This window comes from Anopheles coluzzii, chromosome 3 (genome assembly GCF_943734685.1).
Source record: "Anopheles coluzzii chromosome 3, AcolN3, whole genome shotgun sequence".
Taxonomy (NCBI): Eukaryota; Metazoa; Arthropoda; class Insecta; order Diptera; family Culicidae; genus Anopheles; species Anopheles coluzzii.
In genome coordinates, this window is record NC_064671.1 from 95,114,147 (window position 1) to 95,137,332 (window position 23,186).

General features: G+C 37.2%; 1 protein-coding gene and 2 long non-coding RNA genes across 3 annotated transcripts in view; 2 read left to right on the plus strand and 1 right to left on the minus strand.

Moving 5' to 3' along the window:
* Positions 1-3,051: 3,051 nt before the first annotated feature.
* On the plus strand, positions 3,052-3,879 carry LOC120958793 (uncharacterized). The gene is made up of 2 exons (XR_005752089.2): positions 3,052-3,480; positions 3,545-3,879. It is a non-coding gene; the product is annotated as an uncharacterized LOC120958793 (long non-coding RNA).
* A 75-nt stretch (positions 3,880-3,954) lies between these two features.
* On the minus strand, positions 3,955-5,384 carry LOC125907378 (uncharacterized). The gene is made up of 2 exons (XR_007452596.1): positions 5,037-5,384; positions 3,955-4,900 (listed from the first exon to the last, which is right to left on the minus strand). It is a non-coding gene; the product is annotated as an uncharacterized LOC125907378 (long non-coding RNA).
* A 521-nt stretch (positions 5,385-5,905) lies between these two features.
* The window catches only part of LOC120956334 (uncharacterized), a 76,732-nt gene continuing 59,451 nt past the window's right edge, over positions 5,906-23,186 (plus strand). Inside the window, exons 1-5 of the mRNA XM_049609184.1 lie at positions 5,906-6,956; positions 15,429-15,603; positions 20,062-21,772; positions 21,841-22,022; positions 22,094-22,992. Of these exons, the coding sequence (XP_049465141.1) occupies positions 15,569-15,603; positions 20,062-21,772; positions 21,841-22,022; positions 22,094-22,992 (2,827 nt within the window). The 5' untranslated portion in view covers positions 5,906-6,956; positions 15,429-15,568. The remainder of the gene's footprint in view (positions 6,957-15,428; positions 15,604-20,061; positions 21,773-21,840; positions 22,023-22,093; positions 22,993-23,186) is intronic.

A 23,186-nucleotide genomic window follows, 5' to 3' on the forward strand; every position in this document is an offset into this window, starting at 1 on the left:
TCGCGTTTGGGAATAACACCCTTTGAACTGCTGGTGGGATGGCGGTATCGAGGCACCTTTCCTTGCTTGTGGAGGTCCAAGTACGAACCGGATAGAGACGAGGTACGGGAAAATGACAACTTATCAAAACTAATAAGTAAACAGTACGCAGACAAACATCGAGGAGCAAAAGAAAATGACATCGCAACCGGCGACATAGTTTTAACAGTTACTTCTCAAAGAACAAAAACCGATCCTACCTTTTCCAACGAAAGGTACACGGTATTAACGAGAGAAGGCGCCAAGGTTGTTATCGTAGACGGGTCCGGGAATAAGCTAACTAGAAATGTCCGAGATGTCAAGCGCGTTCCAAATATTAGTGATAACTCTTCAGTCGAGGATCAGGGATTAACAGAGGAAGATTGTTTTACAACGCTACCAATGTCTGTTTCACAACAAGTTACCGATAATAGAAACAATGTAGAAGCTAGACCTAAGAGAGACATTCGCATACCGGAAAGATTCAAAAATACACTAATGTACCATATTTGTTGATTAAGAGTAGAGGTGGCGTAGGATGTAGGGTTTGAGATAGGACAGGGAAATAATAATAATAAAAATAAAAAAAAGGAAGCAAGTGATGAACTAATATATCAGTTGAATGAGAAGGAGTAATACTGATAGGAACGGTTAATAATAATATTCAAAACAAAAATTGAATTACCCTTGCAAGAAAATATTTAATCAAGCAATTTGCTTGAAAGGGCGAAAGAGCGTCAAGCGCAAAACAGGCCGGGCGAAACTGGAAAGTAAAGGAAGTTGGGGAAGACGGACGTCAGTCTTGTGGTTGATCAATTGAAGCAAGGTTGTGGGGAGGTTTAAAGCGAGGAAATAAAGAAAAAAAGTTTGATAAAAGTAAAAAAATAGATAAAAGTGAAGAAAAATGTCCATCGATCACGACACTTACGAGCCAGACTAATTCAAAACTCAAACAAATAAATTTGAACACATTTGAACATAATTTTTATGTATTTTAAACAAAATTCGTGCAAGGCAGCGGTCTAATCTTGTTGCGCGCAACATTGTTGCTGGCAAAATGTATGGATTTTGACGGCTAGCGCAACTTTGTTATCGGCCAAATTCAAACCAATTTGAATTTTGTTTGGCAACATTTTCTATTTACCTTGGTCATGGTGATCGGGTGTATGAAATGACACAGCAGCAGCGTTTTGTTGGCATCCGCTAAAATTGGAATTTTTGCATTTACAGTAGAACGTCGATTATCCGGGCAGCTCGGGACCGGACGGTTACCGGTTAATCGATTTGCACGGATAATGGTCCAAGAAATGTCAAATTCATATAAAAATTATAAAATCACTAGTTTTATGATTAATTCACTTTGAATTAATCGATTAATCGTTAGTAGAATATTATTTTATTCAATAACTGTAGGTTTGGCAACTTTTCATGGACAAACATGAATTTCGAAAATACCACTAAACACTACAGAGCTGCACAAAAAACTGGTTGCCCACTTGACTATCGCTGCAAATGTTCGCCGTACGTTTGAACAGCTGTCACATTTATGCGCACGGTTAAGCCGCTCGCCGGTTAATCCGCCCCCGGATAATCGACGTTCTACTGTATAAGCCTTTTTTGTGTAAATTTTATTTTGTCAACACTTTATTCAACAAGTGAATGTAAAAAAATAAACTTTGAGCTGCTAATTGGCATTTTTTTCACGCTAAATAATGTCAAAGCGAAATGTTACCAGCAACATTCATATACCACCTCAGTGATATGTTTCCGAGCAACAATGTTGCGCGCAACAAGATTAGACCGCTGCCTAAGTTGATTGGGTCAAATGAGCTATTTTGATCTACGCGGAATGAAATTTAGAACTACTTTTTGTCGCGCGAGACGTTGTCGCTCTATGTCTATTTGAGCGGTTACACGGGAACGCATAAACCGCGTATCTCGGAAACAGACTGGGGTAACTGTACCAGTTTTCGGCAGGCTAGTGCAGCAGTTTCACAAAAATTGCTCACACATCAATATTTTTCATTATTTTTCTTGAAAGTGTTGTTATTCTGGTTGATAAACTATCATAGTATGTTACAATATTTTTAATTTGCCGGTTCAAAGTCCTTTTTCATAAATATTCGTGAAAATGCAAACATTGATTTTGCTCCTATTTTCGGCAGTTTGTTCCTATTTTCGGCAGGCTGTGTTCCTATTTTCGGCAGCGCGAATACGGGTCAGAAAATGTTTGTTTCAATGTGAATATGTACAAAAAAATGTTTAAAGCAATTTAACACTCTTACTTTCCTAAGATTGGTGTTAAAAAGCACTTTAATTATTAATTTTATGTTGCTTATTTTGGCCCATTTTGACAGCCATTTTGATGCGACGTTTAAACAGAGCAGCCATTGACAGTTTGATGGTTATAGCGTACGGTGCGAACTGGCTTACAAATATTTATTTTTCTCTTAAGTTAGTGCATTGTTTGTCGTAAAATTGGTGATATTTGGTACAAGAAAGGTCATATTATGTGTCGACATACGCATTGTAGTGTTCTGATCAATTTTAAAAGGAATATTCAGCCAAATTCAAAGTGTGTTATTGTTCCGAGTTTCGGCACGAGCCCACAACATTGAGCTGTCAAAAATGAACATTTACTGTGTACCTATTTTCGGCAGCATTTAAAGTGAAAAATAACCTGTTTATCGTGATTTTAAAATTCCGAACAAGTTAGAATAAATTAAATAAGCATAAAATCTTTAATATACACCACTTTTTCATTGTTTTACTGTTCTGATTCTCTTAATCACAAAACCTGCCGAACGAGTGGCTGACAGCAAAGCTGCCGAAAAAAAGCACAATTTATTTGATATTTTGGAAAATACGTAATGAAATGGTGTGAAACTTCGTATGTGAATATCAAATAAGTACACCTTCACTACAAAATTGTATTTTGTGAAATTTTTTACCGCGTTTGTGCAGAATTTCACGTTTTTAGCTACCCTGCCGAAAATAGGTACACTGCCGAAAACTGGTACAGTTACCCTGTACTGTTTTGGAAAATTAAGATCTGAAAGTCATGAGTAATTTCCATTGTGCTGGTTATGATTCACTGTCACCTTGTATCTGTCATTTAGTGAAATCAACAGCATCATTGCAAAAGCTACGATGCCTTGCCCCAAGCGCAAGTTAAAACCAAAAATAAGGTTCAAAGTGTCGCAAACAAAACTTTCGCAAACTTTAAAGAAACTAAAAAAACCACTAGAATTGACAAATAGTTCGGGAGCATTTTCATCCTGCAACATTAACATTATAAAACAGCTGAACACCAACACTTTTCCGCAGCCCATCGAATGGAGACATAACTGGTTGGAAGTTTTTAAAGATACCATCACTCGTCACAATTGGGAAGCATTCATAAGGACTCTCAGATTGGCTTCTCAAAATAACACATTTTGTGGCCTGGACAACGTATTACGGGTTTGTTAACGATAATAATGAAAGCTTAATTTCATATTTTTAACATACACTATTTTTCTTACAGAACTCTTTCTTAAGCATTCTTACACATAAAATCTACATGGATATAAAAGCCTTGCGTTTATATTTGTACACAATTGCACCATGTCGTAATGAGCATGATATAGAATTTTGTATTAAAACTATACTGCGGATATTCAATGGCGATCAAAACAAACCCGTACAAAAAAACGGAGGAAAAACAATAGATAGCGCAAGTAATTCGGATGTTATTCAAAGCTAAATAACAAATTCGCACAATGAGAGGTTCACAATTACGATACATTTACTATTACAAAGCAAACTTAACCATCTTTAATTTAGCTTTAATATACAATTGAGATGATCAACCGGTATTAACTATTTTTGTAATATTTCGTCCTAAAATACCTTATTATTATTGTTACTATTATTATTACACGTTTTTTCTACTGGAGTAGCTTATTTTTGGCCATGAATATGTAATGCTCGTCACATCGTCGAATTTTCCGAGCATTATTCTTACTAATTCTCAAATTCATCTTACCCTCTAGATTGCGCTCTAGAAAATACGCAAGATAGTGATGTCAAACTTCTTATATGAATAACAAATGAGTATACTTTTACTAAAAAATTGTGTTTTAAGACATTTGTATCACATTTGAGCATAATTTCACGTTTTTAGTTACCCTGCCGAAAACTGGTACAGTTACCCTATGTAGTCATATGAAGTTCCTACAAGTGGCAGCAATTTCAGTTGAAGCAATACCCTCGCGGGTGAGCCGACTGGCAGTTCATTTGTGTACGAGGGAGTTTACACCGGATTAATTTGCACACACTGTAAGTTCTATTGCCCGCTACAGTGATAATGAAGGTTTCTCCCTCGGTTAAACCGGTAAGTGGTAGCAATTGGCAGGGGAAACTCGAACCTTCAGGAGCAAGTGAATTCAGAAAAATGAGCTGACACTCGTGTCTCACACAATTAAACAACACTGGTCGATAGGATCGAACGAATTCAGCGGAAATTCACTCGTGTCGCTATCCGTCGTTTTCTTGGACGATCGGATCGAATTCCTTCGTATCCTATCCGATGCCGTTTGCTCGGGCTAGAGACATTAAGAACGCGCATTTATCACATCCAGTCATATTTCATTGCCTGCCTCCTTTCCAATGACTTGGATGTTCCCGCCCTCCTATCCTCGATTCCTACCTATGCCCCCTCACGTCGTCTTCGTGACCGACCCCCGCTCCTTATTCCTTCCCGCCAAACTCGTCATGGCCAGAATGACCCTTTCTTGCGCGCTCTTTCTGCCTTCAACGATTCGTATCTCCTATTCGACTTCAACGTCCTAGTTTCCCAATTCCGCTCCCGTCTTCGTGAATCCTCATCCCTTATGTTTCCCTAGATTATAAGAACACATTTGTAAAACCCTAGAGGCCAACAAATTATTAAATAAATAATAACAAAAACAATAATAACACTATTCCTCCCGGCAATAGTGTTATATTAAACTATTGTTTATAGTCAAAGCTCTTACTTGCCTGAGCGATAATCAAAATTATTTTATGCTCAATGTTTACTGATCGTGATCCTAATTTTACAGTACCGAAAAACGCACCGAGAACACAAATGACGGGATTATAACCCGTTATGAGAGGTATTAGTTTTTATATTTATATTTGATTGTTATGCGAAAAACTCGTAATGAAGTGTTCCACTGTACATCTCTTGAATATTTGGATTTTATTTGGAATTTTGCTAACAATTCTGTTGTTATACTTATTGCGAAAAAATGCGATGATGTCATAATCAGTGACGGTCCATTTGGGACTTGAAACCATGACGGGCATGTTGTCAAGTCGTACGAGTTGACGACTGTCCACGAGACCGGCTTTTTTTATTATTAAATTTAATACAGGCGGTCTCCGAGATACACGGTACCTCTTATACGCGGTTTTCTAATTTTGACAGTTCTTTTAGCAAATCGTACTGATGTGACACATCCATTGCCAAATTCCAAGTAATTTCCGCTTTGATCGAATGTTAAAAACCATTACAAAAGGTTTACAACTGTTATGTTCAGTTCGAATAATATCAAAAAATTGATTGTGTGGCTTAAATCACCATCTAATTGCAAAATTATACAAAAATTAGTGATATTTTGGCTGGAAATTACGATATTCGACTTACGCGGAAATTCAAGATACGCGGTATTTTGCGGCCGGTTTCAGTCCCGATTAAACGTGTATCTCGGGGACCGCCTGTATCTCCGAATTCGCATATGTCGAGAACCGCGTAACTCGGGAACAGACTGTACACAATTTGTACCGTGGCCGTCTAGCACTCAACTTGGGCATGTGAGCGATCCTGTCAAAAAATCAGTCGGAATTGTTCGTGCATTGTTCGTCCGTGCTGCACGGATAATCAGAATTGAACACATTTGTAATAAAAAGTTTGGCACGTTCGGACGTAGATGTTGCGATATTAAATAGAATTTTTCTCATTTGTGCCGGTTTCGCGTGTTGCTAGTTAAAATATCTTTGAACTCTATGTAACGAGTACACATAAAAATAAAAATCCATAATTTATCGCATAAGGAGTTAATCGAAAAGGCGTAGTTTTATTGCATTACAATCGTAGCTCGAAGTGTGATAAGAGCCATAAGGTGCGTGCCAAATTTGTAGTGAAAAAACCGTCAGTGCTTTTATTGCGATTTTCCAATATTTGCTACCATTGAATGTTACGTTATGCATACGTCATACATGTTGGCACAAGAACAAAAGAGGAATATTGTTGTTGAAGAAGACACCAACTAGATCGATATCTGCTGCAATACTTGTCGTTCCTGGCACTCCACCCTACTGCGAAATTATATCCCGTGCCCTTACCGTCATTCCATCCTTACTGATGATGTTGGCTGATGTGTGGTGTAAGCAATTCTAAAATTGTGATTGAGGGTGTGATGAAAACCTTATTATATTTTGATAGTGTGAAAGCGTTTTAGCTACTATGAAGCGCAGCAATCTTTTGCTCATCGCCTTGTGAAGCGAATCGTGAATCGTGTGGCGAATGTGGTATAGCGTTTGCATTGTGCGTGCACAAGTGAATTCACTGTGAATAACATTCTCGTAGGGTATCCAGTTAATGTGGTGCGGTAGTGCTGTATATTTCCCTCTGTTTTGAGTTCTGACATTTAAAAGGTTGACAAATCCTGTCATACCTATCGCATTCCCTGTTACCTCGAAGAAGTAATTTACAACTAAATATTGTATAGAGCTAACTGTTACACAGCTATAATTACGACCAAATCGGTGGTTTCTCATCCACTCAAAATAACCCGCTCTAATTCCAGTGACGTAGCGCTTATCATTGAAAACAGGAGGTTTTCTCTTGTAAACAACTAGGGGTAAACGGGGCAAAATGGATACCCTATATCTAAGCATTATTTCACAGCAAGGTAAAATTCTAAGGCCTAAAATTTAAAAGAGTGTTCTATGAACACCATGTATAAAACTTACCCGTACTTAAAAAATAACCAAGAAAAAACAAAATAAGATTTAGTAGAATATTGATGTAATTTTTACCAAATGGGCAGATGTTTTTGGCATATGAGGCTATGATGTTGTATTTTTCCAAACAATAATGCTGACAGGCACAACTTCAAAAGATTTGTCGATTGAAACGTGTTAACAGTGTTTTAATTTTAATAACATATTTTTGGGAAAAAATTAAGAACTTTTAATGAATAACAAAATAAAAGATAGGAAGAGAATACATTTCACGAAACGTGCGGAAAAGCTTTAACCGTTACCTAAGCGCTGTTGTTGTGGCCCATATTGCCTCAGTGTTTTAACGTTTCACGTTTTGCTTGCATAGGGTAACTGTACCAGTTTTCGGTAGATTAGTGCAACAATTCTCAAAACCTATTCATACATTTACTTTTTTTATAATTCTTAATGTAAGTGATGTAATTTTGGTTGATAAACTATCGTACTACGTCATGCTATTTTTGATATGCCGTTTTGAAGGCATTTTTTTTAATTTTCGTGAAAATACAAACATTGATTTGCTGTTATTTTCGGCGCTTTGCTCCTATGTTCGGCATGCTGTGTTCCGATTTTGGACAACGCGAATACAGGTCAGAACATGCTTTATTCAATAGAAATAGGTCTGAACAGAAAAAAATGTCTAAAACAGTTTTACACTCTAACTTCTAGTTTTTTATGTGAGTTCAAGGTGCCTATATTTAGTAAAGGTGGTCTCTCTCCAAGGTGGATTAATTATATCAGGTGGTGGATAAGGGCCTTTGGGGGGTCGCCATAGTTGAGGGACTTTACGTCATTTTAAAACCGTTAACCATTGGTTTCCGCACACAAAGCTTAGTAAATAGAATAGATTTCTTTGTTATTATTGTCCATGCGGCTCGTAGATAATGAGGAATTAATGTGAAAATTGAAAAAAATAATTATTTCTCATTTTTTAATCATCAAAAATGTCGAAAACACAATAAATTATAGAATAAATTCACGGAATAACACAAAATAACACACTTTAATCTGTGTTTTAATGTTCAATAAGAACTTGTTGAGTCCAAAATATATTTTTAAACAATATTTAATCGAAAAAATGGGGTATATAAATTATTTGAACAAATTTAATAAATGTAAACAAAGTTTGAATCCTGGGGACCTTACGTCAAGTGACGAATTGTCAAAATGCACTAGAGTCCACCACCTGATATTTTTAAATCGACCTTGGTCTCTCTCTAAGCTCTGATTTGCAAGGAGATTGGCAGATATGGAGTTGGGGTTACTAAGGACTTTGCTATTAATGAAATTTCGTTAAGCATCTTTCATCAAGTTAGATTTTAATAATTATTATAAAATTATTATTCTTATTCGAATGTATCGTTTGTTTTGTTAAATATGTAACAAAACATAAAAATGAGCGATTCTCGCTGGATCGAGAACCCGCACTCAAAAAACGGTGTGTCAAAATGATGTACATTCCACCACCTGGTCTCTTATAACATCCTTGGAACGGACCAACCTGTACTAATTTATGGACCTTGTGTGAGTTACAAACAAAGCAGTCATTGAAGAAAAGTGACAGTTTGGCTGTTACCGTATCAATAAACGATGCGCAATCTCAGATTGCGCATATATTTATCTGTCAAACGGATCGGTTTGATATATTTATACGTCAAAAAAAAAATTATATATTTCGGACATATAATCTTGAAAATTCATGCGCAATCTTGGCGCAATCTGAAATTGTATGGAAATGACGTTTATAGCTCAGGGTTGGCTACGCGAAATGGCATATGTTTGTGATGTTTGATAAAACGAATATATGCGCAATCTGAGATTGCGCATCGTTTATTAATACGGTTATAGACGAAGTCTATATAATACAGAGGTCGATGCATAGCTCGATTTTGGTCCACCATTTTGAAAGCTTATTTTTGACAGTTAGACATAAAAGCGTTCACAAACGATTCCAAACAATCAAACACTTTTCAGGGCTAATTGTGCGTTTTGTGCTCAAAACTTAGTGTAACTATTCATTTCTTTCTCATGAACGTGGCATGGAGTAGTTTTTTCAGCAATTCATCACTTAAAAAAGACCACAATCAGAAATATGGCCTCTTAGCTTTGACCCTCTTGAGCTGCACATGATTTCGTCGTAATTTCGGACACTGATCTTGTTGTAATTGATAATTTCACTATAATTCTATCTTTTCTTGATATTCGTCAACTTTAATTCATACACCTTGGGATAAGCCCACCTGTATATTATACTCAATTAGATAGCTGCTCGAAAACTGCTATACAATGCAAACAGCTGACAGGCTGAAATTTCAGCCTACGAATTTCAAACGGAAAGGGGGAATTTCAGAACCCCTTTATCAGTTCTTTGAGCAAATTGTACTGATTTGACACATCAATTGTAAATTGCCAAATAATTTCCGTTTTGATCGAATGTTAAAAACTATTTCAAAAGGTTCAGTCAGAATCATATCAAATAATTCATAAAGTGACTAAAACCGCCTCCTACTTGCAAAATTACTCGAAAATTAGTGATATTTTGGCTGGAAATCACGAGATTCGACTTACGCGGAAATTCGAGTACGCGATATTTTGCGGCCGTTTTCGGTCCCCATTAACAGTGTATCTCGGGGACCGCGACTATTTTTGGCAGTATAGCATATTTGGCAGCTTAGCTTTTTCGTGCACAGCACTGTGCCGTACTAACGCTAATATTCTCCAGTCGTAGTCCGTGCTAACACACTAACACGAAGCTAACACGAAGCGAACACGAACCGAAGGATAAAGAATATCTCGACATACGCATTGTAATGTTCTGATCAAGTTTTAAAGGAATGTTCAGCCAATTGTAAGGTTATTGTTATAAGTTCCGTCAGTAGCCCACAGCATTGAACTGTCAAAAATTAACATTTTTGGTGTAGTCATTATCCGATATACGCTATCGTACGGGACCAAGTACAATAGCGTATCTCGAGTTTTCACGTATAGCGGATTCCTATGGAAAAATAGTTTACACTACCGAGGGTTCGAGGGTTGAAAAATATCGCCACAGAGTTTTGCATTAAAGTTTTTTGTTGTAAAACATGTATCTTTTGCACAAATTTAATGCAAAATGGTTTAGGAACAATAAGGAAATCCAAAAAGAGCATAAAATATTTCAAAGAATCAAAATAATTGCAAAAAACACATAGAGCTGTCAAATTTAGAGGAGTCGCTTACTGCGAATTCGCGTATATCGAGTATCGCGTACTGCGGGTAATTGCTGTACTAGCTGTTTTCGGCACCAATTAAAGAAAAAAATAACTTGTTCATCGTGATTTTAAAATCTCAAACACAACTGTGAGGGTATAAAATCTTTCATAAAAACCACACTTTCATTGGCTTTCCGTTCTGGTTCTCATAATCACAAAACCTGCCAAACTATTGACAGACAGCAAATCAGCCAAAAAATTTTTGCTCCTCACTTTTTATTTGAAATTTTGGAAAATACGCAGGAAAATGATGTGAATTGTTGAAATGATATTGATGATATAATAAAAAAATCCGCTTTTTATTGAATTTGTGCATAATTTCACGTTTTTGGCTACCCTTTTAGTTAGTTAAAATTGGTATAGTTATCCTATGCCTATTTTGCCCTGTGTGTCTAAATAGCATCTCGTGAAACATACACTTTTATTTTACACTTTTTTCGTATGTTTATCTTATTTGCAGTATATGTTGCAATTTTAATCTATAGTAATTGTTCAAAGGAATATTTACTAAATGCTTAACATGCCCATTTTACTCCGCTTTCCCTAGACGTTTTGCACTAGTATCTGCACGAAGCCAACCAATAGCGCCCAATAGCGTTTAAAGAAAACCAAAAACCAATAGCGTATAAAGAAAGAAAACCATATAGAACTGCGATTTTCAACCGGTGGAGAATTCCTAACTGTCGAAGAATTGTTGAAGTACAGTGAACCCTCTCTTATTTGACACCTCTCCAATTTGAAAAACCTCTCTTATTTGAACATTTTGCACATTCCCTTGATTTCCAGTACATTTTTGTTCCTCTAATTTGGAAAACCTCTGAAATCTGTGTTCCTCTTATTTGTGTATGGTGTTGCCATGGTTATTGAATGATGTATGCTCAAATTGGCAATCGTATGCACAGTTTCCTATAGCAACAGTAAAGGCTGCATACTGTCTCTTTCTTGTTTATATGGACCTTTCTATACATGGGCAAAACGATTCTTTTCACCGAACGCGAACGAACTAGTTCACTCACCAAAAAGAACCGAACGCGAACGACGATTCTTTCGTTCTTTGTTTCATGAGGTTTTTATTCACAAAGAACGCTCGTTATCTTTTTCATTTACCCAACATAGACGCATACTGTAGCTAAAGAAGTACTCATTCTGCAGTTGAAACTAATCATTTAAAAACATTAAACACTCGGCTGTCTGGTCAACACAATCCATCGCAAAACCGACCAAAAACTAGCATGTAAAAAACTAATACGAGCAAAAATGTCTCCTGCATATATTGTACCCCATGCCTTATACACACTTAAGGATCCTATTTAAAAAAACTACTTAAATATGGATCAACATGATGAGCGCAATCAATTCAGTTCAGTTCATTCGCGAAAAATGACTAATCCGTTTGAACGGGCTCGATCTATTGAATTGTATAGGTATAATTTCCATGCCAACAGAACACAGATCGAACACAAATGACCCAGTTCGAACGCGTTCGATGAATTCAGTTGTGTAGGTACGATTTACACACCAACAGAACACAGATCGAACACCAGTTCGAACGCGTTCGATGAATTCAATTATGTAGGTACGATTTACACACCAACAGAACACAGATCGAACACCAGTTCGAACGCGTTCGATGAATTCAATTATGTAGGTACGATTTACACACCAACAGAACACAGATCGAACACCAGTTCGAACGCGTTCGATGAATTCAGTTGTGTAGGTACGATTTACACACCAACAGAACACAGATCGAACACCAGTTCGAACGCGTTCGATGAATTCAATTATGTAGGTACGATTTACACACCAACAGAACACAGATCGAACACCAGTTCGAACGCTTTCGATGAATTCAGTCGTATAGATACGATTTCCACACCAACAGCACACGTATCGAACACTGCTGGACAAATTCGACGGCGTTCGAGGAATTGAGTTGTATGGGTATGATTTCAACACCAACAGGGTACATTTTGATCTCTGACGACCCGTTCGCACGGTGCGAGAAAGAGCGAGAAAGCAATATGATTTTGCACGTTTTATTACCACATTTATGTGTGCCGTCGAACACTGAACGGAACGTTCGAACGCGTTCGGTGTAGTCAGTTTCTTCCAAAAGTCCTGGTCGTTCTTTTTGTTAAGAACCTCGTTCGTTCGTGCACTTTACCGAACTGTTCTAACGGTGCGATTCTCGTTCATTTTACACATGCCTAGACCTTTCATTCACTTTCAACCTCTGTAATTTGAAAACCCCTCTTATTCGACAGTCCCGTCGCCTCTCAAATAAGAGAGGGTTCACTGTGCATTGGAAGGACCGATCTGTAGTAATTTATGGACCTTGAGCAACAATCGTTTCGTAAAAACAAGGTTAATACAAACGGTCCCCGAGACACACGGTTAATGGGTACCAAAAACGGCTGTAAAATACCGCGTATTTCGAATTTCCGCGTGGGATAGGTTTACCACCGACAAACCGACGTGACACTTCGAACAAAATGAGCTTCAAAAGTTGTCTCCTTATTTCAAATGAAAATACGTTAAACACTAGCGCCATCTCTATAATGATTCGCTTACTACACTGACACAGAGAAGAAACTGCTAAACCCCTTTTTGTTTTTCTTCGCAAATACCAATGCGTATTGTTTTATGTACTTCTCACATCTTTTGCATTGATTTGGAAACTTATAAAATGATTTTCCTGGGTGTTTTATCCAATAATTCTCACAAAATCTTGCCTCATACTTCCTTCGCAATTTGTATTTAGAAAAGTTGTTTACATCGAAGCAGCAGTGAACAGAGCTTACTTTGACAGAAGTGATCGCCTCACTGGTAAATGACAGTACTTTCGTGTGGGACACTTTTGTAACGCTAGTGTGACGTCGGTTTGTCGGTGGGTTTACCATCGGTTTTTCTAGCACCAATAGTTGTACTATGTGCTCCAAATGTTGTGCTAGCTGTGAACCAATTGTTGTACTTGTTCATTAGCCGGCATCGCGAGTAAATGAACACATTTTAACAGTCGTTTAATGCATGGTTTTTTTTGCACTTTTCCCATATACTCAGATTTAAAATCAGCAAACAACATATATTTAACTCAGCTATGCTATAAAAATTCCCGATTATTCAAGAGAGCACATTGCGTACCCAATGTTAAAGAACGTTCGATTCTATATGTATTTTTTTTCTTTCTATCCACAATAAACATCTCTACTACTACTAACAGTCGTTTAAAGTTCATTTTGGTTTAACCGAGTTCATTTGTTGTTCATTCCTGTTAAAATAAACGATCGTCAAAACAGTTAACGACTGCTCGAAATGACATATAGGCAAACACGGGGGAAAAATCGAGCAGTGCAATTAAATGACTGTTAATTTGTATCGCATACGCTCTTTGACAGTCGTTTGGTTAACGACGGCATAGGACCAGTCGTTAAAATTAACAAATGAACTCAATGCGTTCGCGAAGCCAAATTCTAGCAATTTTAAATGACTCTGGTTAATTTTTAACGACTGTTAATTTTAAACCATTTCTTTCGCGATGCCAGCTATTATTGTTGCAAGAGAAACAAATCGATTTGTTTCATGTTTATTTGTTACATGAACATTTTTGGACTTGTTTGCACACTAAAACGGATACAAAATAATTTCAACTTAATTTTAAAATGTTTTTATCAATGAATATGTGCACAGTTTTTGAAATGAATTGGAAAATCCAGAAATGTTAACATTGTAAAAATATTGCCGCAAGATGTTCATAGACCCAGATCTAAGATAAATGTTTTTAAGGAATTTACAATTACACAATTTGATAACTAGATGTTGAAAATCAATAAGAAAATCAATAAAGATAAGGTTTAGAATGTCAATTTTGTACGATTTTCCATGCATTTTTTTTAATATGACAGCAAAACTGGTAGATGAGAATAGCACAACAATTGGTACATAACAGTTTTTCTTGCACCAATTGATGTGCTGGTCGGTCTCATGGTACAGTCGTCAACTCGTACGACTTAGAACATGCACGTCACAGGTTCAAGCCCCGAATGGACCGTGGTGCCATACGTAGGACAGATTCAATCAATGAGGGGGAAATCAATGAGTCACTGAAAGCCAAGCCCACAAGTGGTAGGCAGGCCTTGACCGACAACGGTTGTTGAGCCAAAGAAGAAGAAGAAGAATTGATGTGCTATTTTTCAACTGGATAAAATAATTATGTAACCTTACTAAACGATCAAAAACTTTTTCCCATCAGATATTTCACCTGTCAGAATAGTTAATTTCGCTGTATGTTTCACTCTGTTTGGCCGTACGGTTTCTTTAACTAATAAGGTAATATGATAAGTTTAACGAATACTTTGATATGAAACCGAAAATAGCCAGATTCTTTTATTAATTTTGATTTTGTGTGGTTAGCACAACAATAGGCCATTATCGGTGTATATCGGGGACCGCTGTATATATTATTGTAATGTGCAAATTGAAACAATTGAAGACACAATTGTTCAGCTTGAAGGCTGATCGACAATTCATATATTTCTCTCATCTCAATGTATGTATATATATATATATATATATATATATATATATATATATATATATATATATATATATATATATATATATATATATATATATATATATATATATATATATATATATATATATATATATATATATATATATATATAAGAAAAGTACTAAAATTAGGATTTCATTTTTGAAACGAAAAACATTTAGACATTCTGTAGAAACTTTCAAATGACTTAAATTGAAACAATTGAAGACACAATTGTTCAGCTTGAAGGCTGATCGACAATTCATATATTTCTCTCATCTCAATGTATGTATATATATATATATATATATATATATATATATATATATATATATATATATATATATATATATATATATATATATATATATATATATATATATATATATATATATATATATATATATATATATATATATATATATATAAGAAAAGTACTAAAATTAGGATTTCATTTTTGAAACGAAAAACATTTAGACATTCTGTAGAAACTTTCAAATGACTTAAGCAACAACAGTAAAAACCACAAGGCATACGGCGAACATCTTTTTTAACTTTGTTTTTTTTTTCACGAGGTTCGTATAGTATCCAGCGGAACATCGAAGAAACCCCCTTTGGGGTAGGCAAACCGAAACCGAATAGCTGATGAAGATACCAAATTGGAATTGCAGTGTCAAGTAGATTGGAGAGATTATGATGCAATAATGCCTTACAAATGGGAGCCACGAAAAGAGCATGTTTTGGTCGAAGGTAAGTCATTTATTAGTTGCTTTTTCACAGCCTATGTTGTGCTATAAAATATCTGTCAAACACATTTTTTCACTGAGGTAGGGGAAGTCTAGTAGCCTTCGACGAATCTTTTTCCAGTAGGGTAGGTGTACCAATTGCTCCGCTAACACCAATTGTGCTATTCACGAAAAAAAATCAAAATTAAGAAAAGAATCTGGCTATTTTCGGTTTCATATCAAAGTATTCGTATAATTCATCAAATTTATAAACCTGTTTTTTTATTTTATAATCCTAATTAGCTTACAAGTTTCACAATTATTCAAATCAGATAATCACAATCATTATTATCACTGTCAAAAAAATCAACCACTTCGTATCGATGAGCGAAAAACCACCTTACATTAAATTTCAATTTATACGTAAAGTAGAGCAACCTTATCCTGTTAATCCTGTTAAAAATTCGATTATGATTCATTCACATTGAAACTGCACTTTTTTTATTGTTTAGTAAGGCTAGTTTTTTGTGTGGTTTTGTATGGAGTGTTTATATGATTTCAGCCTCCAACTGCCAAACTCCATACAAAAAAACTGACTAGAATCGTGAAGGGCCCCACTGTCTACAATCACACACAAGTAGTGATGAGTCAAGTAGCCACCACGCACACACAGCACAGTAAAATGTGCGAGCACAATTACACATTTTATAAGATTGTGGTGCCAGACTTCGCACAATTTATGTGCTCTGCACAGTTTCTGTGCTTCGCACAGTTTATGTGCTCCGCACAGTTACCGTGCTCCGCAAAGTTTCCGCACAGTTGTTGTGTGCGCACAATTATACCGCGCTCTACACGAGTCGTTCCTGGCTTCGACTTCAACATCTCAACTCAGTGCTACTGGAACGTCTCCGGCTTCTGTCGTGGCCGCAGTGAATTGGGATACAAATATTGTTTTTGCTATGTATTTTTTTATTGTATTGTAACTTATCGTAATTAGGCCATACGGCTCGTTGAAGATAAAAAATAAATAAATAATAATAATAATAATAATAATAATAATAATAATAATAATAATAATAATAATAATAATAATAATAATAATAATAATAATAATAATAATAATAATAATAATCACCTGGCTGCTGTTTTATCTTTGCCTTTTCTGTTTTATATACAGTAGAACGTCGATTATCCGGGGGCGGATTAACCGGCGGGCGGCTTAACCGTGTGCATAAATGTGACAGCTGTTAAAAGGTACGGCGAACATTTGCAGCGATAGTCAAGTGGGCAACCAGTTTTTTGTGCACCTCTGTTTTGTCTAGTGGTATTTTTGAATTTCATGTTTGTACATGAAAAGTTGCCATACCTATAGTTATTGAATAAAATAATATTCTACTAACGATTAATCGATTAACTCAAAGTGAGTTAATCATAAAACTAATGAATTATTTAATTTTTATATGAATTTGATATTTCTTGGACCATTATCCGTGCAAATCGATTAACCGGCAACCGTCCAGTCCCGAGCTGCCCGGATAATCGACGTTCTACTGTATTTATACACAGGGTGTTCGAGATAAATTTGACAGTTTCTGAGGGAATAGGAAAGGATTTTTTATAAAATTTATGTTAAATATTTAAAAAAAATTTGCTACAAAGTTTAGCTTACCATGTTTGCCGCATTTTTTATTCGAAGTACCCCCCCTCCGCGTCGATGGCCGTCTGCACCCGCTTCCGGAACCGCGCGCAAGCCCGGACAACCATGTCTCTGGGGATGGCCGCAAACACGGCCTTTATTCTGGCCACCAGCTCCGCTTTGGTATTGCAGGACGCCCTGTTGGTGTCCCGCTCAACTGTGCCCCACACAAAGTAATCCATAGGATTAAGGTCAGGGGAGCTGGGTAGTCAAACGTCGGTGCTGGTGTATCGGTCGAAATTGGCAGTGAGCCATTGGCGTGTTTTTTCAATCCGGTAAGCCGCTTTTCGTGCGTTTTTGCTGTTATGAGCTGTCCCCTACGTCGCTTGTACGACGCGTACCGCAGGTCCTCATTTAACGCCACCTTGACGGTGCTCGGGGCCACGCCAACGTCTCGCGCCAGGGCCCGGATGCCGACGCCGGGATCGGCCAGGAACGTGTCGGTCCGCATACAATTCGACCGCCTGCTATGCTGTTTGCGAACAATAACACTATCCACGTTTTCACCACCTCGAGCTGTACGCGTATTGTTTTTACGGTGTTCAGCGAACACATCGCCGCCTTCCGAATTTCGGCATTCGTATGGCCGGCATGAACCATCATAACACACGTTTCGCGCTTGTACAATTCGGACGGGTTCCACCTATTTACGGAGCTAGACATTTTTTACACTTGTTCGCACAATTTTTAGCAATCGAATGACATATCAATCATTTCGATACGTCAACTCAACCCTGAGATATAAACCCAAAGGCCAGGTGTCAAATTTAGCCCACACACCCTGTATGTATATATACAGGCGTCCCCCGAGTTACGACCCCCTCGAGTTACGACGATTCGCAGATACGACGATTTTGATTTTGACAGTGAAAAGTTGTCAGTGAGAAGAAATTGATGTATTTTTTTGACTTTCTGTGCTGAAAACCGTTACAAACACATTTCCAAAGATTCTACAACTAGCCGATCTTTGATATTTATATCGCGTAAACGACTTTCGGTGTAAAATTAATACATTATCAAACATTGTTGCAAATAAAAATCACGTTATCATAGATTTCGCCTCTTCAACTTCGGTTTTAAACTTAACTTTGTGAGATATTCGACATACGACTATTTCGACTTACGCCTTGCTTTGGGCCATTTTTTCGGTCCCAAATACAGTCGTATTTCGGGGGACACCTGTAATCAAAATTGCATGTTTTCGTGAATTGTTTCAAATGGTGAAATATTTCAATTGAACTAGATCAGTTACGGATGGGAATTGGAGAATGAACTCTTAGGATTAGGATGAAAAGCAAATGAACTATGTAATGAAATGACAAGTGAATAAACAGTAGCAAATTGATTGACGCAAAGGACACAACGGTTTATCCATTCTCCTCGGTTTTCGGTAATCCGTATATCACAACCAGCTTTTTTTAGTGATAATTTATCACACATCGGTCCTTCGAACCGGATAGTGATTACGGATTTTCTATTCATTTTGGTCATTTGTGTTTAAACCGGCTCCGGAGCCGTGGGTGCGGAGCCGGTTCCGGAGCCGTCGGAGCGGAGCCGGCTCCGGAGCCGTTGGTGCGGAGCCGGCTCCGAAATTGTCTGGAGCCGGTCGGAGCCGGCTCCGACTTCGGAGCCGTTTTGCCCATCACTACTGCTCAGTACGCAGGAGGAAACGATGATAGCCTCTCAATATGGATTGAAGCAGCAGTCATTGAACTTACCATAGTGAGAGCAGGCCGGATTCATTTGGGCTATAGTTTTCTAAATTTGACAGTTCTTTGAGCAAATTGTACTGATTTGACACATCAATTGTGAATTGTAATATGGTTTCTCTTTTGGACGAATTTTAAAATTCATTAGGTACGTTGAGGCACGGCATATCTTTCTTCGCAAATCTTTCCCCTTCCACCAGAAGGAAGTTAAAAAAAAGATAAACCAAAATGTTTGCGTTCACACACAACGAATCATAGCAGGATGCAATCATCGTCGAAAAAGATTCGCCAAGGGCTCCTAGGCTTCCCCTAAGCGAAAAGTGTGTATAAAAGGGAGAGAGAGAGAGAGAGACGCTTCAGCTTCTGTATGAAGATTTTAAGAATGTTTTGTGTATTCGTCAAGCTGTCAGAAAGCCTGTTTGAGCAAACGTTTTCACACGTCCTGTCAAAAAGTGACGTTCAAATTAGGTTATAAAAGCATGCTATGAGACCAGCTGGTCTACATACACTTTGATTCTAAATTCCATCACCTGATCTCTTTAATGTACCTTGAGATAAAAGAAAATACCACCTTGATTTGCCATTTTTTTCGAGCAGGCACTCGAATCTAATTCTAGCTTTGAGGTTAAAAAAATCCTTATTATTTTAGTTACCTTAAGAATATTTCATAAAAAAATATGTTTAAAACGCCAAATCAAATTTAAAAATCATTACATGTAACGATGCTTTATCAACCAAAATATCACCAGTTTCACGAAAAATAAAAATAAAATGTAAATGTATGAACAGATTTTGTGAAACTAGTCTGCCGAATACTGGTATGGTACTGGTACTGGTATCTTATTGAGAGGCATCTCATTAGTCTTGATCACACAACTTATCCTGCTATAAAATATCTGTTGAACACACTTTTTACGAGGTTTGAATGTTAGTGGATTTTGGAGCTATTGTGCTTTTGTTGTGTGTACTGAAGCAGTTATTGCACATGAGACAATTCATTTTAATTAATCACTACTATTCTAATTTACAACTATCGTAAGTTTAAAAACAAACTGTAATAATTCCTTTTCATTGCTAGCAATTCAGTCCAGGCTACTACATCAGTAGACAACAGCCAAGAAACACAGCAACACTTGAGAGTTTCTTCGGGAAATCAACAGCAGTACAGCAATCGATTGAGAAGATTGCGCTCTGTTAGTCAATCAACTTCTGCAACTAGCTTGAACAATTTAAACAATAATAGCAGTAACAACAACGCAGGGTCTACCTCCTGCATATCTGCCGGTAATAATACAACGAATAGTACTGGCAACTCTATCATCAGCAATATCACCGATAATATTACAAGTACCACCAACAACAATACTATTACCTACAACCACAACAATTGCAGTACGCTGAGACATCAGCGCCATCATCAACATCATCTTCACACGATCCGATCTAGTACTTCTAGTACAAATTCAACAGCAGTCAACACGGGGGGTCTAATATCAAGAGTATTTGATCATAGCAACAGTAGCGGCAGAAGCGATAGCTCTTCTCATTGTACCAACACCACTAGTCCAGCTGCTTCTGTCACCAGCTGTACTACGATATCATTACCTGTCGTCTCTGCAAATCATTCTAGTAGTAGTGTACCTGGATTGGGTAGTATTGCGACTAGAATTGGAAGTAATTCACGACGAGCGTCCCCAAGTGAAAAAAAAAAACATCTCCAAAATAAGAACGATGATAAAATGGATGAAAAAAAGTCACAACAACAGAAACCCCCTGTCAAACAGCATCAACACCTGCGTGATACAACCCCAATTAGTCGGAAAGGGAGAAATCGCAAAGATACAGAAGCAGGGGGAGGAAACAGTACTTCGGCCATCAATGAAACTTCACCAAAGAAACGTAATACAGTCAGATATCACGGGATGATATCAAAGATATCCTCCGTACCTACTGATAAAGAACAAAAAGAAACTACCGAGTCCATTGAAGATTACAAATCTGTTGGCGATATTGAAGATTATGAATTAAGTAGACAAAGCCAGGAAGATGCAATTATCGCAGAACAAGATAATGTTGAAGATCATCCTTCATCTACATCAAACACAGCACATCTTGAGCATAATGAAGAAAAACCCGTGTCCAAAGACGATGGGATACATTCTGTAGTGAATGTAAAAGAAACAAGTCGTTCGAAAGCGCTTACTAACGACTCTGGAATTGATGGTGAACAACAGTTATCCATTCCTCATTTAGATGAAAATGGAATAGTAGAAGATGAAGGGGCTTTTGGTAGTAATCCATACGACAGGAATAATGAAGTTCGCCAGAAAGATACAAGTAATGTTAAATTACTGGAAGATGGCTCACGTGGATCGGACAGTTCACAAAGTCGAACTATTCTTCGCTTTGTACGTAAAAGCCTGGAAAATACGGCTATGTCAGTTTTATATTCGAAAAACTTCATCGAAAATGAAACGATTGAGACAGAATACCCCCGCAATCTGGACGATAATATTGAAATATTGAGCAGAGAAGCAGAAAACTTAGCTTTGCAATTTAAGCCTTCTGAAGAAAAGCTAGTGCAATATGGTCCAATCTTTGATCTTGAAAAGTTTGAGGAACAACGCAAGCAACAAAAAAAGGAAGATGATGAAGATGAAGCGATTGGTATTTCTCCCTGTGGGCGTTTTCTGAAATATGATAAGGAGGTCGGAAGGGGATCATTCAAAACCGTGTATCGTGGGTTGGATACCCAAACTGGTGTTGCCGTTGCATGGTGTGAATTACTGGTGAGTAAAATATTCATCGAGAATAAGCAAACATTGAAAATTAATCCGCCTATTTAATAAATTTTTAGGAAAAGAAAGTAAATCGGGTTGAGCGGGCCCGATTTCGGGAAGAAGCAGAAATGTTAAAAAAATTACAACATCCAAACATTGTAAGATTTTATAATTACTGGGAAGCGACACCAACGGTTGGAAACAAGAAGAAAAATATAGTTCTCATTACTGAGCTTATGCTTTCCGGCACATTGAAATCGTAAGTATTAGACACAAAAGAAATATAACACAGAAAGTTGGCTAATTGCGGCTTTAATAATGTTATTATAGATACTTGCGACGTTTTAAAAAAATCAATCCAAAAGTACTGAAGTCCTGGTGTCGGCAAATTCTAAAAGGGTTGCATTTCTTGCATTCACGCACACCGCCTATCATCCATCGTGATTTGAAATGTGATAATATATTTATAACTGGTACGACAGGGAGCGTTAAGATAGGAGACCTAGGATTAGCCACACTGAAGAACCGTAGCTTTGCAAAGTCGGTTATTGGTACACCGGAGTTCATGGCACCCGAAATGTATGAGGAACATTATGACGAAGCAGTTGATGTGTACGCTTTTGGTATGTGCATGTTGGAAATGGCTACCTCAGAGTATCCGTACAATGAATGCAATACACCAGCACAGATTTACAAAAAAGTGACTTCTGGTGTAAAACCGCAAAGCCTAGAAAAGGTGGAAAACCCAGAGGTACGTGAGATCATCGAAAGATGTATACACGATAAAAAAGAAGGACGACCAACGTGCAAGGAGCTTTTGAACTGTGAATTTTTTTGCGAAGATATTGGTATTCGGTTGGAACCAATGTCAAAAGATATGTTCCTAACAAATCCTGAAATCGTCCGTATGGAATTTCGGCTGCGTATCCTGGATCCTAAAAAGCGTGTTAACAAACACAAAGAGAATGAAGCCATTCAGTTTGATTTCGACATTCGAGTAGATGATGCTGAAGAAATTGCTAACGAAATGTATAGATCAGGTATACTATTGGAGGATGACTCTAAAACAGTAGCAAAAATTCTCAAAGTTCAAATTCAAACATTATTAAAAGAACGGGAAGAAAGAGTTAGGCAACAACAGATCGAACAAGAAAAAGACACTCTCCAAAAGCAAGCACTCATTGCACAACAACTTTACCAACAGCAGCAATTACAACAGCAGCTGGAAAATGACTTGCAAGTGACTGAACTGCAAGTTCCACAGATGACGCAACAAGGAGCTATTCAACAATCGCAGCAGCAACTGCCACAGGGATATTATCAACCTTCTTCGCTTCCAACATCACAAGCACAACAAATAATATACCAACAACAGATTTCCGTGGGAAATGAGCAATTACAGCAAAACTTTCAGCAACATGCA